The sequence below is a fragment of the Geospiza fortis genome, unplaced genomic scaffold (genome assembly GCF_000277835.1).
Source record: "Geospiza fortis unplaced genomic scaffold, GeoFor_1.0 scaffold164, whole genome shotgun sequence".
Lineage (NCBI taxonomy): Eukaryota > Metazoa > Chordata > Aves > Passeriformes > Thraupidae > Geospiza > Geospiza fortis.
This window is the reverse complement of record NW_005054426.1, coordinates 448304-466666: the sequence shown is the minus strand read 5'-3', so window position 1 is coordinate 466666 and position 18363 is coordinate 448304. Positions and strand designations below refer to the sequence as shown.

Below are 18363 nucleotides of genomic sequence, written 5' to 3'. Positions count from 1 at the left end.
TTTCCTAAACATGTCACCACTGCAGCTGTTGGAGACCCTGTACTGCACTGAGGGAATCTCTCACACCACAGGATCATTTCATGGAAGTATTGCCAATACCTCGAGAAGCAGTTCCCAGCCAGCGAGGCACAAGCCTGCTCCAGATGAAATGTGGAGATGTGGAGCTGAGGAGCTCTGCTGGGTGTTTGCAGACTCTGCAGATGATTAGAAGGCAGTAAGAGCAGCAGCTGTAGCCTGGAAATCCAAGCGATTCATCAAGCAGATATAAACAGTTGCTTGAAATGTTGCAGCTGAGAGGAGCACCAGAAGCTTGGCAAATGGGCTGGGATTCAGTGTCCAAGAAACACCTCAGTCATAGATGGAAACTGCAGTGTCAGAAATTTCTGTAGCTCCAGGAGATCCAGCGCCCTTGGCTAATGTGGTACCAGGGCTCAAAACAGTACCTTACCACAGGAGCATGGTAATCACTGAAATCAGCCAGTAAATGGACAATATTGGATTTTCAGGAATGTTAATTAGCCAGCACATTCTAGTGATCTCTGCAGAATGTGCTGAATTATCAGTACTTTTGAAAACCATGACTCAATACACTCAGTTCACCAAAAATATGGTCCAGACGGAATCACTCAGTAGGTATCAGTACAATAAGTATTACAAGACATACTTTTTTCATCCATCCTGGCAGTACTGCTCTCTGCATGCCCTAAACTCTGTTGGCTGGATTTAGCTCTCCATCATCATAAATTCAGAGTCACTCTGACAATACAAAAAGTGGACACCAGCCAGTCAGAATATATAAGTGGCAGTTTGCTCCTTTGTAACACTAAAAATAAAGGAGGATTATTAAAAAATCAGTTGTCAAATCATTATAAAAGAAACACGAATTTCATTTTCTATTATGATTCTAAGAATAAACTGTCAGCAAACACCAAAATACCAATGTTTGCTAAAGCTTGACACATTGTAAAGTTGTAGGTTCTCCAATACATTTTACAACAGCATGCAACAAAAACATTTTAGTGAGATTTAACTTTTAGCTTGGCATTGAAATATGACAATTTATGTGGAAAACGAACAAATCCCTTCTAGAGACATAAGGGTCAAGTGGACTATTAACTTTCTATTACTAAAAAGATAATTAGCAAATAAAATGCAGAATATGAATATTAACCTGATACACTGCCAAAGTGTTTTATGCCATGAGGGAAATGAATTAGCAATGGAAAAAAATGTAAGATTTGTTATTCCAATCCTGGTGGCATCACACAAATTGAAATTTACAGGAAATCACTACCTGTTTTTTGTAAGAAATGAGGTGCTATACATTGATAGCAGTAGGTACCTTCCATCTTCCACATCTTAAAATCCATGTTATGTCTCATTAGAAGTACTGTGCATTTTGTCATTTTCATAAATATTTTTGCTTGTTTTATATCAGCTCACTTAAAATCATACATTGACACTGCTTGCACTCATGCCTTTAAAAATATATATACATTACATCACAGTGAACATTTTTGAGCTTTTGTTTCGGCATGGTTCTGTCATATTTTTCCTCTACTACTACCATAATGATTTTCTGCTAAATATTAGAAGTTTACAAAAGGGAGACCAAGCAACCAAGCCACAAGCACACTATGCAAGGCTGTGACTTAATAAGAGGAAGATATGCTCAGCAACAGAACACCTAAACACGGAATCATAGAACGGCTTGGGTTGGAAGAGACCTGAAAGATCATCTTGTTCCTACCCCCTGCCATGGACAGGGACACCTTCCACTATCCCAGGTTGCTCAGAGCCCCATCCAGCCTGGCCTGGGACACTCAGGGATGGGGCAGCCACAGCTCTCTGGGGAACCTGTGCCAGGGCCTCACCACCCTCACAGGGAACAATTTTTTTGTAATATCCAGTCAAAACCTGCTCTCTGTCAGTGTGAAGCCATTGCCCCTTGTCCTGTCACTCCAGGCCCTTGTTAAGAGTCTCCCTCTTTCCTGTGGGCTCCCTTCAGGCGCTGGAAGGCCATAATGAGGTCACCCCAAAGCCTTCTCTTAATGGCCCATAACACATTTACTCTCCAATGTGGTTCCTTCTATACATCATGACAGTGGCTCATGAGTGCCAAGTCAAAGCTTTCAGAAACCAGTGGGGAAAACAAAAACTTATTTATATTACTGTCATTAAGGCCTGCAGAATATAGCCATGACTTTAAATCCCTGATGTGGTCACACACTTAACCTCACATACTACGAGAATACTTGGAGAGCATTCACAAACACATAGGAAGGGGTTTGTGGAGTAAAAACTCTTATGCCAAGCTTTGAGAGCCTCAGGAGGGTGTTCTCCTGAGGACTTAAGAGACTCTTTGCTTGATAAAGAACCTCAGGACACATTCTTATAACAAACTGCCACAGCATTCACTGTCCTCTGGCCTGGCATCACCTGAGAACTGCTGCCTACATGAACCGTTCAACATGATCACATTTCAAGTGACATCATTAAGTTTATAACAAAGGATATAAAAGGACTGAGATCAAAAGGGAAAAGTAGGAGGGGTTTGCCTTTTTATTTTCCCCCCACTTGTTTTGTCAGTCATCAGTAAACAAAGATCTCAAGCAAAACTTGAGTCCATTGGAGGGGGCATGACCAACTGTCTATCAGTATCATTTTAATGCTGATCACAAAATGCTTTTGGTTCTTGGCATGCAGTAAGGACAGTATTCAGAGATGAGAGATTTAATCTGCAAAACTGGGAGCAAGAAAAACAAACAAGGAAAAAACCTGCAGATTTAAGCAGTAACTGGCAAATGAAAAGAGAGGAGACTAAGGCATGAAAAATTAGATGCATATTTTAGCTCACTAAAGAAACAATACAGAAAATTGTGCCTTCACCTTTCATAACAACATATCCATCCTGGCACTTCTATTACACAAATATTGCACTTGTGATGAAGGATAATTTAAATAATTTGCTCACATGATGGGAAAACATTAAAAATATAATTTAAATTTAGCATTTACTATTAAAAATATTGAGTGGGGCTTTTGCCAAGAAATTCACACATCAATCACAGATAACTGAACAGATGTTTTGGCTGAAGCAGGCTTTAACTGGGACATTCACACATATACAAAATGACCTCTAATATTGATAAGATACTATTATTTTAGAGCTTCCTCAAATTTTGCTTTAACAAAGACTATTAACTAAATATTTGCAACATGTGTTAGGTCTTTTCAAATATTTATAGAGATGGTTTACAAAAAAAATGAATCTATTTGCAATGCTCTTTCTGGACTAAAAAGCACAAACACACACAGGTTTGCATAACTCTGGAACTCTAAAAATGCCTCAATTCCCCTTAAGTCGACATGTTAGTATAGATACATAGATATAGATATAGATATAGATATAGATAGACACTCCTATAGATATAGATGATATATAGATATAGATTAGATATAGATATAGATATAGATATATAAATACAATTATTTATAACCAAATTAGAAACTCCTGCTTGAACATTGCCCCTCCAGGGAAACTACTCTGGTTCAAAGCTTCTCCTCCTGCCCCCACCAAAGAATAAACACCATCTGGGCTGTTCACATTTCCATTTCCACTCCAGCAAACTTTGCCTGCTTGCAATTAATATATCAATATATCAACATCTAATCATGATTCATTTGTCCAACCCAGGCTTCTGGAGAAAAATAATACCAAATTCATGGTGGTAATGTGCGTCTTGACACTAACTGAACAAAACAGATTGTTAAGTAATATTTAATAACTACAAAATTCTACATCATTTATTAGGCATTTATATATGATTACGAACTAAAATTTTATACTTTCTAAAAAGTGATCTATAAGAAATACAGCTGTCAATGTTACAGGCAAGTGGCAGAATAACAACACAAATTTCTTGGGAGGAAGAAAAGCTGAAGATTTACATCAAGTGTGTGGAGGTAAAAGAAAAACATTTTCAGAACAGAAGCTGTGCAAAGCAGATTTTCAGTTGTGGTTAATAAGTGTAAAGATAAATACAGACATGCTGCCAAGGGAAAACTTTCAATTTTTCATTCTCATTCCCCTTCACACAAACGCTTTCACACATTTGTTGGCCAGAGAAGCTGTGGCTGCCCCATCCCTGGCAGTGTTCCAGGCCAGGTTGGATGGGGCTCTGAGCAACCTGGGATTGTGGAAGGTGTGTCTGCCCATGCCAGGGGGTGGAATGAGGTGGTCTTTAAGGTCCCTTCCAACCCAAGGCATCCTGGGATGGTAGGATAAACCCATTTTCCAGTGAAACAACTTAGCATTCACATAGTTTTCACCTCCACTTTTTGGTTGTGTTCTGTTCAACAATAAATGAGATGAAAACAGGAAACTAGAACTGAAAGGAACCCAGATAGGATGCCAGGGAACACAGGAACAGGAGGTCCTGTGCCCAAAAATACCTTCAGTCTCATGACAGTTTTTGGCTAGTTAAGTTTGATTCTTGTCTCTGCCCTCATGTATTTAACAGTTTAAATTTAAAAACAGCTACTCCTTCTAAAAGTAACAGTTTTGGCATTGACATGGAAAAAGACACAGGTATGAGTCAGGCCAGACTTCACTCCAGGAACTGCAGGAGGTAACAGCAGCTCCTCAAGCTCCTGTCATTCCTCTGAACAGGCAGCTGAGAGTCAGGATGAAATTTGTTCTTCAAGGCACCTATCAGTATAATAAAATACTGATTATACAAAAACGTATCTGCATACAGGCACCTGGATATGGAGAGTATCAGGCAATAGGAGTTTACCTTGTCCTGCTAGTACTTGAAAGAGCCCTTAGACCTGTGCTAAGAAAATGCCAGCAGTTCAGGGAGTGATCCTGTCCCTCTGCCCAGCCCTGTGTGGCACATCTGCAGTGTTGTGTCCAGTCCTGGGCTCCTCAGGACAGCAGGGACATGGAGCTCCTGGAGTGGGGCCAGTGGAGGCTGTGGAGATGATTCAGGGCCTGGAGCATCTCTGGCAGGAAAAGGCTGAGGGAGCTGGGGCTGTCCAGCCTGGAGAGGAGCCCCAGCTGAGAGGGGCCTCAGCCCTGGGTGTCCCTGTGTGCAGGGAGGGTCAGAGCAGGGCCCAGGCTCTGCTCCAGGGGCCCAGCAATGGCACCAGACGAACGGGCAGGGACTGAGCCCAGGAGGTTCCACCTGGGCAGGAGGCAGAACTTCTGTCCTGGGCAGTGACTGAGTCCTGAACAGATTGTCCAGAGAGGGTGTGGAGTCTCCTCACTGGGGATATTCCAGACCCCTCTGGACACAATCCTGTGCCCTGTGCTGTGGGATGGCCCTGCTGGAGCAGGGAGGTGGGACCAGTGACCCACTGTGGTCCCCTCCAGCCTGAGCCATCCTCGGATTCTGATTCCGCCTCTTTCACTTCTTCCACTTTCCCATCTGATTTCAGGGGTCCAGGTAGCAGGAGGATGCCAACTGCCTCAATTCCTGGATTCAGCTTACAGCTTTTGATGTATAATCCCTTGGCTACACTTTTTATTATGGCTTTAATTACATTGGAGTGCTCTGTAATTATATGCCAATTATTATCTTTGATAATTAGCACTGACATATACAAGTGAAGGAATACATTTTAGAGCTGCCTATTAGTCTTTCGTGGTACTTAAAGTTCTACAACATTAACAAAATAGGTTTTACATTCTAGTTACATTTTCATCTTCTTATACAATAATGGAAGGGAGAATTGCTAGGAGCACAGTACATGACTACAGAATTGCTATATTGATATCAAGAGGGTTACCAACCACTACATTATAAAACCACACCTACTTTTAAATACTAAAATGAGCTGTCTTTAATAACATCATCTAGAAAGTCACATGATAGGGGGGTTTGTTCAGAGAGTCTGAACATTATGAAGACATGGAAATTAACAATTTACAGCTGGATCTTGCTAAAAGCATTCTTTGTGCTGACTTTGTGTGAAGAGTCTTGCCAGTTGGTGGCTGGACGTGACAAAACATCCCTAAACCAACAAATACTTTCCAGGAGAATCATTTGTGAACTGTGGCTCCCAGGTGAAAAACAACACAGGGTCCCTAGTGGTGCAAGCTGTGTCGTAGGTTGTTACAGCGGTGTTCTCAGGTGCCTCCTACAACACATCAGCTGAAAAGTAAAGCAAGTACCTTAATGAGCAAACTTTGGTGCCTCACCGAAGCTGAACTTGGCCATCTTTGGGTGAGCAGTTTCCTAAGGACAGCTTTGAAATAAAAGACAGAATAAGGGAGGAAGGAAATTTTGCACAGAAGTCTTGAGAGAGAAGCAGTTGGGAAGTATGAAGTCTGCATGTCCAGCTGTCCCAGCTGTGGATTTTCTCAGTGGAAAAGATCACAGACCATGGAATAATCTGAGGTGAAACGGACTCACAGGGGTCATCAAGATGTCTTGGATGTTGTGACTTCATGTGGACCTGCAACTGATGGCAGCTGATGAGCAGCAGGGAAGGGTGAAGGGCTGACTTCACTATGACCGAAGAAAGACACAGTGGCACCAAGAAGTGGCAGGATTTCCAACATTTTGAATGTGAACAGTGGAGGGGTCTTTTCAAGAGAAAACAAAGTAATTTCCCCTTAGTAATAAGAGCAGGTTACAGGATATAGGATAAGGAGAAAGAGCTTTGTGGACAGAAATGGAGCACCCTGTGGTGGCCAGGCAAGCAGCCCTGCAGGAGACTGGAGTGAAGGGACAGGGGGGAATATGCAGAGGCCAGAGGCAGGTGAGCAGGTCAAGCACTGGTAAGGTAAAGCAGATACCACTCATTGACCTGTAAAAGCTGAGCAGTGCCACTGCAGGCAGAGTGTAAACATGATCCAGTGAACTCACAGGGACCTGCCACAAGCAAGGAGCCTTACCAGGGCTGCGGTTGACTGCATTTTAAGAGCCTGAAAGTACCCCTAATTTAACAAGAAAAACATGGTATGAAATTTCCTAGACCCCAATAACCAAAATGTGTATACTGAAAGGGTGGAAGAGCCTTCCAGTGACCTTCCGTAGAGAAATAATCTTTAGGACATTACTTTGGCCTTGATGACCTAACAGGGCTCAAGGGCAGCTGAATGTTTGTACATCTTCAGAGGCAAGCAAAGAATGATCAGTCAAAGCCTGCAAAATGAAGTATGGAATATGAGAGTTGGGAAAAGAGCAGGAACACCTGTTGTGTTGCGTCTGTATATGTTGGACTGTTCTGTTCCCCCTATCATGTAATGGCTCTGCCCTGGTTCTCTCCTCCCTTCCTTGTGCTGCCAGTTATCCCAACTCCTCCCTAGTTGCCTTGGAGACAAATGTATCCTTTCTCAAATCCCTCCCCCGTGCCCTGTCCATCACTCAGCGCTCCCACCCTAATCTCTAGAACCTTCCAGCTACAGCGTCAAGTGATTGGTTCAGGGGCCGGGGCCCCACCCTCAAGTTATCCGCCCCCGGAAGAAACGCCTCTTCGTCTGTCGGTTCCCCTGGGACCCAATAAACCTGGATTCACCACAGCTCGAGAGCGCTCTCTTCTTTTTCTGCCGACTATAGCCATAAGCCAAGCCACGTCCTACCACAAGGTAGCGCTGCTGTCATAGGACAGAGCGTTTGCCTTAGGTGCTGTCCTGAACCATGGAGATTGGGATAGTGCTCCCCTACTGCTAGCGGTGCTGGATAGCTAGCCAGGACGTCCGAGAAGGACAATCCTTCTCCAGCTTGACCACTTCAAACACCAGTGATTTCCAAGACAGGCAAACTTACAAATGAGTGAGGATAGTGGGAATGAGGCAAGCAACAGATAGAAACAATGACATTAAATCCAGAAAAACTTGAAAACCCTGTGACTTAAAGGACATGCATGGAGTTGAAACTTTCAAAGCATTAGGAAACTCAAGGCATCCTTCACACTCTGTAACCAGTTTCAACAGGAACAGACTTAGGATTTTGAGTGTCTTGAGGAAAAGTCCTAAGTATAGGATGGGCAGCAATATTCTTCCTCATTTTGAAGTGATTAAGGAAAATTTACTGTAGTTGAACTAACACTTTTGAGGTGTCAGCATGGAGTTCTGCTTAAGTATTTGCAAGATCTTGAATATATGTATTATATGTCTCTGAAATGTTAATTTTTCTTTGTATTACTAAATTACTCCAGCTAAACCACAACTGAGCTTAGTGAACATGTACACAAAGGCTGGAGAGAAATTCCCCATGTCACAGCTGAGACATGACTAAGGCAAGTGCAACTGGGCTCCTCTGGAAGAGAAGGATGCTGGTATTTTTCCAGAGTACTGTATTAGCTCCAGCCTATGGAAAGCAATGACCACGTCTACATTTCCAGGAAAATGCTCCTATTGGTGTCTTTTTTTCCCCCTGAAAAGGTTGCTGTTACCAAAAAAAAGAAAAAAGAAATATTAATTTACATAGCTGTTCGGTCCTTTTCCCACCCTAACTACAAGTAACTCATTCTCTCCCAAATATATCTTGTGTATTTATTTTACCAGGAGACGTCTTATGAAACTCCAAGATCATCTACCAAGCTCCACCTCCAGGGTTTCCTTATAAGTACAGCATATGGGTGTCAATCCTTTTAGTGATTTTGTAATGCTTTAAAATTATTACAGAATCCAGGAACTGAAGGGAGAAGCCAGCAGAGAACCAATTAGTTTATTCCTAGATGGCAGAGCTTAAAGAAAACATATCAATTATCAACATACACAAACAAAAACAAAAAAGCCCCCCCAAAGAAACAACAAATAAAAATCCAAGCAGCTGTTTAAAAGAAATAATTTTGTCCAAACATTTGGTTTCAGGGATGAAATCATTGTTACATTAATGCTGACCTGGAATAACTGCACAGAAATTTCAGGATATTATAGAATGTAGCACAGTATTACATAAATCAAGATCTAACATGATTTTTTCTTTGGCCTGTTACTGTGAGCACATACCTGTACACAAAAGAGGTTCAATAAAGGGCACACAATTATCAGCACTGTCTACCAAGGAGAGAACCCACTCAAAGTGTAAATTTTCCATGCTGTGCATGGGGATTTAGCCACCAAACTCTCATTAATGCTAATGAGAGCCATGCAGCCCAATGTCACTCTGCTAAGTTATTTTTTTTCCTTGTAGTTATATTCAGGACAAAGCAACAGCTGACCTGGGACCACTGGAATGACAGAAGCAACTCTGTGATACAGTTTTGACTGATTTGCCTTGTCCTATGATTTAATAGACCTTCCAATGACCAGGAAAGACACTTTGAATACCATCTGATTACAACTGGTGGCTTGTACGTCACAGTTCCCTCTTTTTTTTAGGATGTAGCATTGTGAGACAGTTAATGAATTTTTCCCTCTACGACAGCTTCCCCCCACTAAATCTGTGCTCATTCACAGGAACTAGCACTTAGTTGTTGGAACTCTGGCCCTGCCTAGAACTTAGGACTGCAAAGGATTTAAGAAACAGTTTGAGCTGAAGAGGATGTTCTGATTACTGAGGGGAAATTACTTTGTTTTTTCTTGAAAAGACCTCTCCACTGTTCATGTTGAAAATCTTGAATCCAGTTTTCACTCCAAAATGCCTCCCTCTCAACTACAATATAACATTTGAAAGTGTACACAATGTAAAATGTCTTGAGACATTTCTTCCCTACATGGGATCATTCCTTTCCTACAGTGCCTCACTTCCTGGAAAAATATTGCTTGCCTGTCTGAGCATAATGTCATGATCAACATGACATTACAGCAACTCAGATTTGGGCAGAATGACACACACACAGCCATTAGAGTAATCAGTAAAGCAAGAAGAGCTCAAAACGTACAAGAATCCCACAACCCTGAGTCATTATTTACATTACCTTTCCCTGGATGTGCCAAGGATGGCAAGTTCCACCCCCTCACTCCCCACACGCACACAAACAGTTGAGGGTTTTTTTCCCCTAAGATAGTCCTATCCTGCACTAATTTCCACTGTCAGATATCCCCCAGCCTGTAGATATCCCTCAGATTCCCTGCTAGAATCCATTCGTGAATCTGAGAAGGAACAATGACACCTTATGGAATACCTTTTCATTTGTCTCATTGCAGACAGAAGGAAAAAAAAAAAAGAGAAAAGAGAAGAAGAGAGGGGCACTGTCTCAGCTCAGATCCTTTATATCTACAACATAAAGCAGTACATAAGTTTTTATATATTTATATATGTGTATAAAAGCAACATATTGAAAACAGAGAACACTTATCTACAGTGTTGCATCTGCTCCAAAGCAAAATTCTCAGTGGCTCTGATTTAGGCAAAGGATTTTTCATGAGGTGTGAATTCATGGCTAACCAGCAATGCCTCTAAAAACAATAGTGATATCACAGAACAATTACCCAACCAGCAGAAAGTCAATAGTGAACACTCCTTTGGCACCAAAGATACCTGCAGGGCTGTTTGCTGCTAGAGACAAAGCAAGCAGTGGCCTGGGGACAGGAAAGCAAACAAAGTCCCATTTTCCCTCCAAAAGAAACCCTGAAAATCAGGATTTTTTTTGCTATGACAAAGAATAGGTCAGGGTTCATTAGGCATTGCAGGTGGGGCAGTCCTCACCCAGCACCTCACCCCAGTAACAGCAGCATGACCACTGCCATTTAATAGCTCAGAAAAGCAACAAATCCCAGGGCCAAATTCCCCGAAGTATCTCATATTTTACTACTTTATTTTCATGAAGCTGCTATTCAAGCTGCACTGGCCTGATTGCCTTGGAGAAATTATCACTATTCAGCCTCCAAGCCTCCTCTGCAGGCACTGTGGCAGCATCACATCCCTCAGGGCTTCATGTGTCACCCTTCAAACCCTCCCCAGGTATTTAATTTACACATTAAAACTTCTGCTGCAAACGAGAGTGCTGATAGTTAAAATATGTTTTTAGGGAATCATCTGTGAACAGGCGAAGCAGCTGATTTTGTTACTGTGCATGCCCTATACTGCAAGTGTCCATCCCCCAGCAGAGATGTATGAGCCATTTCCTGTGGGCTTCTCATCTGCCAGGTAGTTTGTAGGAATTGGAGTCTCCCAGAAGGTGACAGAACTCAGGACACAGAGAAATTAAAACACAAATTCAGGAGGCTATTGGCCATTACTACCAAGCAAGTCTGCTAGAAACAGCATTACGTAGAAAATATATGTTAAATTAGGATGCCTCTGGCCCAAATCCCATTGTAAATATCACCAGCATATACAGCCCTATTCTACCTTCATCTAAAATTCAGGATATGGATGACTCCATTTCCCAATCTGCAGACAACTGATGACTACAACTGATGATTTACTACTGATTACCCAAGAGCTTTATAAATGTTACTGACAAAATATAGATGATTTTTGTACACCTCTTCAATTTTCTCTGAATCTCTTGGAAGCCTTTTTGACTAAGGTACCTCACAGCTGAGCACCAAGAATCTGGATGGTAATTAAAAGTGAGTCAGTCTGCCCATTCATCTATTCAAGCCACAACACAGTTATTAAAAAAAATCCAGGATCCATAATATGGATTTTGAGCTTTGACAGCACAGCCATTCTACTTAGCTACCTTTTATTATAGATCATTATTTCATTGATGATTAATCACACTTAAATCCCATGGGGCTAGTTCAAAATCCTGTCTAAAATGGAGACATAATTTCCCCTTAAATAGTTAATCAACTTGTCAATATTTTCATCACGTTCACTTCACTACCACGGCAAACCTTGCCTTGCCTGTTCAACTTTAATTTTATAAGAGCTGTGTATTTCATTTCAGCCCCATATAAGTAACATAGAGAAGCAGAACATGTTTTAGCTAATTAATGCTTCTGCAACTAGAGTCACTGAAAAATATGCATCAAATATTTATATAATTGGCTCCCCAAAGAAGTAAAGCCTTGTTCTGAGTGCTGAGAGATTGAAATACAAAGTCCAAAGACCTAGAGCACAAAAGACCCCAGTCTTTTTCCAATGCTCCATTACTCTGTATCCTCCTTGGCTTCAGGAGGCATTCATTAACAGGGATAAAGGTCTAGGACTGGTATTAAATTTCCATATCCTTTTAAAATTAATGTTAGCTACTATTGAGCTTTCCTCTGCGCTTTAGATGAATGAATATTTTGAGGCAATTAAATATCCATACTGTGTGCCTGCAAGGTGACTCACATGTACTAAGGACATGGAGATGTTTTCCTGGGAGTATCCACAGAGCACACTGATAGATTTTGGAAAAAAAAAAAAAGTAATTTTTTTCTTTTTTCAGGCGTTTAAATACTACTGAATTAAGCAATATACATGACATCATTTTGGCTGTGCTTTGTCCTTAGCAGCTGACAGGAGAGAGGCCTTCTCCCACTGACAAATAGGAAGCACCTTAGTGGAACAAAACAGTTAATTTTTACCCCATAAATAAAATCAACTGCAGCACTATAAGCTTTGATTTGAGTCAGGCTGGGGAGGTCTTGGCTGGTTGGGTTTTTAAGTCTGTGTGGATTTTTTATTTGAGTCAGGCTGGGAGATTTGTTTGGCTGGTTGGGTTTTTAAGTTTACATGGATTTTTCTCCACAAAAATTCCAAAATATGCTTTGGAATATCAAGCAGAAAAATCAAATCACAACCTCCATCATCAGTAATATTAATATCAGCATTGAGGACCTTAAGGACTTCCTTTCCCCTCAAGTGTAATATAATCAAGGGAGTTTAGTGAGACATTTTGGAAACAACACTAGCTCAAAAATTGAGGTTAGATGAGCTTCTTGGAGGGTAATTTACACTTTGTTTTAGAACTGACATCTTACCCTTGAAATAATATTTCCTCTCCCAACTGCTACTTAGCATAGTACATTTCACTTCCAATGTTCTCGAAAATGATCAGCTCTGTCAGAATGCCAAGGCACATCTCCAATATCTTCTTATTCCATACTTATTATGCCTTACCATACATAATTGTAATTGAAAACGGTGTGTGTTGCATTTGCAGTCATTAAAGCAACAGTAAAATTCAAATTTAATAGAATAACTGGTTTCAGATTAGGTGAAACACAATTATCAGTTTCCCCAGGAACAAATAACAAACAAACAGAAACAAAACAAAACAAAGAAAAACAAAGCAACAGGAAAGGTAAAGAGAAATTAAAAAAAAATTTAAAAACCAAAAACAACAGTAACAAAAATAAAATCCCAGGAATGTTTTATTAAGAGAAATGGAAGTTTCTCTGGAGGACAGCAATAACAAATGATAGGAAGTTATTAGGAAGTTGAAAATGTAGTCCAAAATTCCTTACTTCACAAATAACAACTGGCTGAATTGAGACAGTCCATAGTTTTGCCTATTTTCCACAAATTCAAAAACAGCAATATGCCTCTCTCCACATACAAATTATACGTCTTCATGTTTTTCTTGTCCTCTTCTTTTACACATTTGACAACGTAAGTGAGAAAGGTGTTTATCCCTAATAATCAAACATATAACAATCATAATGCCACATGTGAGCAAACATATTAACATCAGAGAAATTCTCACTTTTCCAAAAAAAGACAGCTGAAAAAATAAAGATGTTTAAATAGTTGTAACTCCGTCTTATGTTCCTAGAGATGGACTTCCTGATGTCTAAAAGGTTTAAACCAACAAAACCAGCTTCTGGAAGAACTCCCATGTCCCTACTCCCATGTGAGGTTGGTAGATCCAAACCATTCCCTGATTCTTTGATTCAGGACATCCTATCTTTCTTAAATTAGTGGACTTTCTTGCAAAACCATAGTAAGATGAAATGTAATGCAGAGAAACTAGGCCTGCTCCAAACCAAGGTTCCAAAAGTGGAATCTCTCTAATATCTGCCTTTCCAGCCAGATCAGACTTTTCTCAAAACCTGGTCCAGAGTATATATTAGAGAATATATCTCAACTTGCAATAATATTATATTAATCTGTTTCTTATATTAGCACTGAGAAGAACAACAACAAACAAAAAAACCTCCACCAAACAAACATTCAGTTCAGCGTAATCCACTGGAAATGTAGTAGTTGAAAGTCCACTGTGCTATACAAAAATACAAATGCTGCTTTAAGGCTGTTCTCAGTTTAATGAATTTATAGACACATATTTTCTCCCAGGACTAAAAGCAGAAGTTTTTCCCGTATCAGCTCAACATACAGTTTTAATCCACATAGAAGGAGAGCTGTGCCTTTCACATGTGCTTACTCAGCATTTTCTAGGAAATTCACAGCAAGAAAAAGGACAGAACCTTCAGCATGTTCCAACAGGAGTTAACTAACAGAAGAAAAAAATCAGTGAAGTGAGAAAAAATAAAGGAAGTAAAAGCCACAGGTCTTGGGCAGGGAAGAAAAAAGATAAGGCATAGTCCTTCCAGCCCCTTCCAGTTTCTCAGGAGATTCTGAAAGGGAAAACTTTTTCCCCTTTTGATTAGGCAGCTTGTGTGTTGGGGAAGGACAGGAGGAGGGGTGGGGGATAGGAGTGACTCTGTACATACACAGTTAGAGAAGTGATGGAATGGCTTTTTTTGTAATTTTCAAAATCAATTCATTTTTTCCATAAAAGAACTGATCAACAATTTCCTGTGAACTTCCCAGTTCCTTTACAAAAAGCCTTTTTCTCTTCATAGTGAAGACTGTGACAAAAAGGGTTTTTTTGATCAACACTTTATGACATCATTTATCACTTTGTATATTATTTAAGAGCATGTTACACCACTTGGAAGGAGGCCAAAACAGAATTTGTATCCAGCTAGACTTAGGGTAAGCAATGTGTCAAATAATCAAATCCAAATCTCCTGCTTGACTTTTTAGGTTCTGATGAAATTCAGAACTGAAAGGGGTCTCCAAAAACAGCTGTTCTCCTGGGTTTTATGCAATTTGGTTATAAAAGTCATAGCAGTAAGATGGTCGTGTACTGAACCAAAACCTCAGAGCACAGCATAAAAGAATCAGGATCTGAGATCACTTTTTTCTGCTCAGTACAAGGATGGCTCAGCCAGGCTGTGCAGTGAAATACAACCCAGAGCTACCTGCAACTCAGAAAATTAAGCAAGGAAAATGTTAAGAGTCAAAAGACTTTTCTATTTCTTTCTACTCCTGCCAGTGATTTAATTATGCATACACGATGCTAAGCAAGTCAGTCTCAAATTTTCAGATTCAGTCTGTGATTTGCTCCATGTTGTGGAAGCGTTGACTGGCTGCACTGGAAGCAACATGAGCTGTAAGTTCTCAGCACTTACAAAAAGGCACTCTAAATCTCTCAAATTTGGTGTCAAGTGCACCAGAGCACCTAAAACCAGAACCTAGCAGGGATTTCCCTTCATTGGATATAAATATCCATGACTTTCAAAGGGGTACAGAGGGATAGCACAGAGCTTAGTGCAACGACATGGGATTTGGAAGACCTGTGCTCGACTAACTGACTGGCAACAGCCAAGTAAAATAACCACAGCTCTGAGCTGGCATGAGCATAGTGTCATTCCAGCATCACACATGTGGGAGAATAAAAACATCATAGGCTGGGATCTTCTCCTGTCAAAGCATAGGGGCCACTCATTTTGTGGGTGGAATGAAGGAAGGACACAAAACTTACGTATGGCTGAGAAGAAAGCTGAGAGTCACACTGAAAATATTGTGAGGAAATACGAAATGTCTTAGCAGTGTTCCAGCAAATTACTTAAGAGATACTTTCTTCATTTTAGCAATATTTAAGTTGTTGGGGGGATGTTTGGTAAGAAAAGTGTGTCTGCTGCATGCCATAAGAACATTTAGACAAAGGAATACATTTTCACCTGAAGTAAGATTGAAATTTCTACTCAACACTACATTAAACAACAATAACCACCTTGTCTTTCTCAGGCAGAAAGGACCAAGCAAACAAATACACCCTGGCCACCTTCTTAGCTTCACACCATTTTCTGGGCATCCAAAGTGTCCATTATCCATTGGGACACCAGATGCCATGTATGAGGTGCAAATCTCCCCCTCTTACCTCGGGGTCTTTCTCGATCTCCAGCCCCGCCTCCAGCAGTTTGCATTCGTACTCCTCCCGCTGCAGCTGCCTCTCCTCCTCCAGGGTGTCCAGCGGGCTGAGCTCCACCACCTCTAGACCGGGCAGCCCTGGCCACTCCTGCAGGGCACGCTGGCCATCGTCCTGCTGCTGCTGGGGCTCAGCACGACCCTTCCCAGTGCTTCCGTTTGAAACCAGGGCCACGGAGGCGGATCCGCGCCTCGGCTCCAGGGAGGCGGCACCAGGCACATGGCGGGCCAGGCGTTTGCGGTAATGGTAGACCAAGACGTAGTCGACCTTTCTCTTGCTGTCCCTGAAGTGCAGGCCACTCGGGGAGGCCTTGTCCCTCACCCCTGTCTGGATCCCTTCCACATAGTTGTTGATAATCTGGGACAGAAACATGGGAGTTGCACAGACAAAGCCAAAAGGCCCAAGTAGGTGGGGGGTTGGGGGAGGGGTCTATCTCCGCATGAGCACATGAAGCCGCTAAGAATCCAGGTATGACCTACAAATACTAATTTTGCACACCAGCCTCACTTCATTCCTCCTCTGGCCATAAACTAAACATAGTTTAGTTTAGTTTATCCCAACATTTGGGATTCCTAAGCAGGTACAGAGGCACACCCCAACTCTGTTGCCCTATTCTGCCCGTGCACAAACCAAGGGGAGAGGACACACACATTATGAAAGGGCACAGAGAAGTGAGAATAAGGACCACATTATAGGCCATGTGCTATGTGCTGTGGAGCAAAGCAGGCGGGGAAGGGAAGCAAAATAAATGTTGGAAGGGAAGAAATCAATCTTACACAGAATAGGAGAAATATCTTTAATGTGGTTCAGAAGGGCCAGGCTGGACAGAAACACTTTTGAAAATACCAGGGATTAGAAAGGATATGTCCCATGAATGGCTAGCCCTGCTAGCTTGTATTTTAACATATTAAAAGACTGTGTGACTGGCCAGTAACACAGTAATTCCTGCAAAAAGAAATCTATGGCTAAAATCCTTCAAACCACCCATGTTGCATCCAGTCAGCCCCTCAGACCATCCGTGCTTCACCATCTCCCTCTCAGAACCCTTCCAGGATGCAGCTCCAATAGTAATCCTGCCATCACTCATCAGCCTGGATGGGAATTCTGCAGCATTCATCTGGAAGTCTGACACTGAGGCATTCACTTGCACTTTCCACTCATTAAAGGCAGCCCGTGAGTTTTTGAAACTGTTTGCAGCCACCATTTCCAGCACAATGCTGCTGTGTTAAGCCCTTCAGAGAGCTCTCTAGAGTGTTTCGCTTCACTTACTCTCCCACAAAGTAGCTTTCAGTTGTCACGTCACTAAATAAATCTTGGGTTTACAAGAGGGTATGAAGGTATGCTACATCCTTCATCCTTTTACAAAATTATCACTGAGTAATCTGTTCTGCACATCACACTCATCACATCCTTCATGTCTAAAGTATATATACAGTCCCTTTAGGCACATCCAAAATTACACTCAGCACTACATCCTGGCAGAATATAAAACTGCTTTTGAGACATCCTTTTATTTCAATTCCCCATTTCCTGATTAGATACATTTTCATGTATTACTCACAGGAAGCCCATGCAAACTCTCCAGATCCATCTCTGCCCCAGCGAGGGAAAACCTGTGGCAGATTTCTAGTGTCCCTCCCAGAGAATTTCAGGCTATACAGTGCAGAAGGAATGATGTCACCACAGCAGGTCACTGGTGCAAGGCAATGCATTAGCTGGCTCTAGAGAAGATGAGCTCTGAGGATCCTCTCCTCCCTTACTGGAGAGTGTGGGCAGAACCAAAAAGCACGAACAAGAAGCAGGAGAGGGAACAAGGAGGTTGTAGAATGTGAAAATCACTCCAAGGTTTTCCTGTTTGTTACTGTGTGGAGCCACCTGCCACATCCCCGCCACCTGAGAGAGCACCATAGCAACACTTGGGGTTGCTGGAGTTACACAGGGGATGTGGAGAGTCAACAGTGATACCCTCTCCATGGACTCTTTTCCTCTCTCTTGGCAGCAAGGTGCCATCCCCATAATTATGTGTGTCCAATTCACGGAAAGCTAATTAAAATTCCCACAGATTTCACTAAAGACATTTCCTGCCTGTAAATTTGCACTGCTTGCCTTACCATGTGACATTCTGGCACAAGAAGATTTTTAGGGAGGAACACAAAAAGTCACAATTTCAAAAATGCCTCTGAAGGAACTATCAAGATCTTTCTCTCCTCCTCTCTCACAGCCACTGTAAAAGTCAGAAACAGTGATGTAAATGACCAGATTTCCTGCTTTCACTGCTTCTTGATGTTTCCAAGACAAGAAACCATC

The 18363-nt window shown here is 41.6% G+C and overlaps 1 protein-coding gene across 1 annotated transcript in view; it reads right to left on the bottom strand.

Annotated features, from left to right (window-relative positions):
- Positions 1–17260, bottom strand: part of ANO2 (anoctamin 2) — a 143580-nt gene extending 126320 nt beyond the window's left edge. Inside the window, exons 1-3 of the mRNA XM_031061805.1 lie at positions 17084–17260; positions 16276–16413; positions 16009–16197 (exon numbers count right to left, since the gene is read on the bottom strand). Of these exons, the coding sequence (XP_030917665.1) occupies positions 16009–16197; positions 16276–16413; positions 17084–17260 (504 nt within the window). The remainder of the gene's footprint in view (positions 1–16008; positions 16198–16275; positions 16414–17083) is intronic.
- Positions 17261–18363: the final 1103 nt, after the last annotated feature.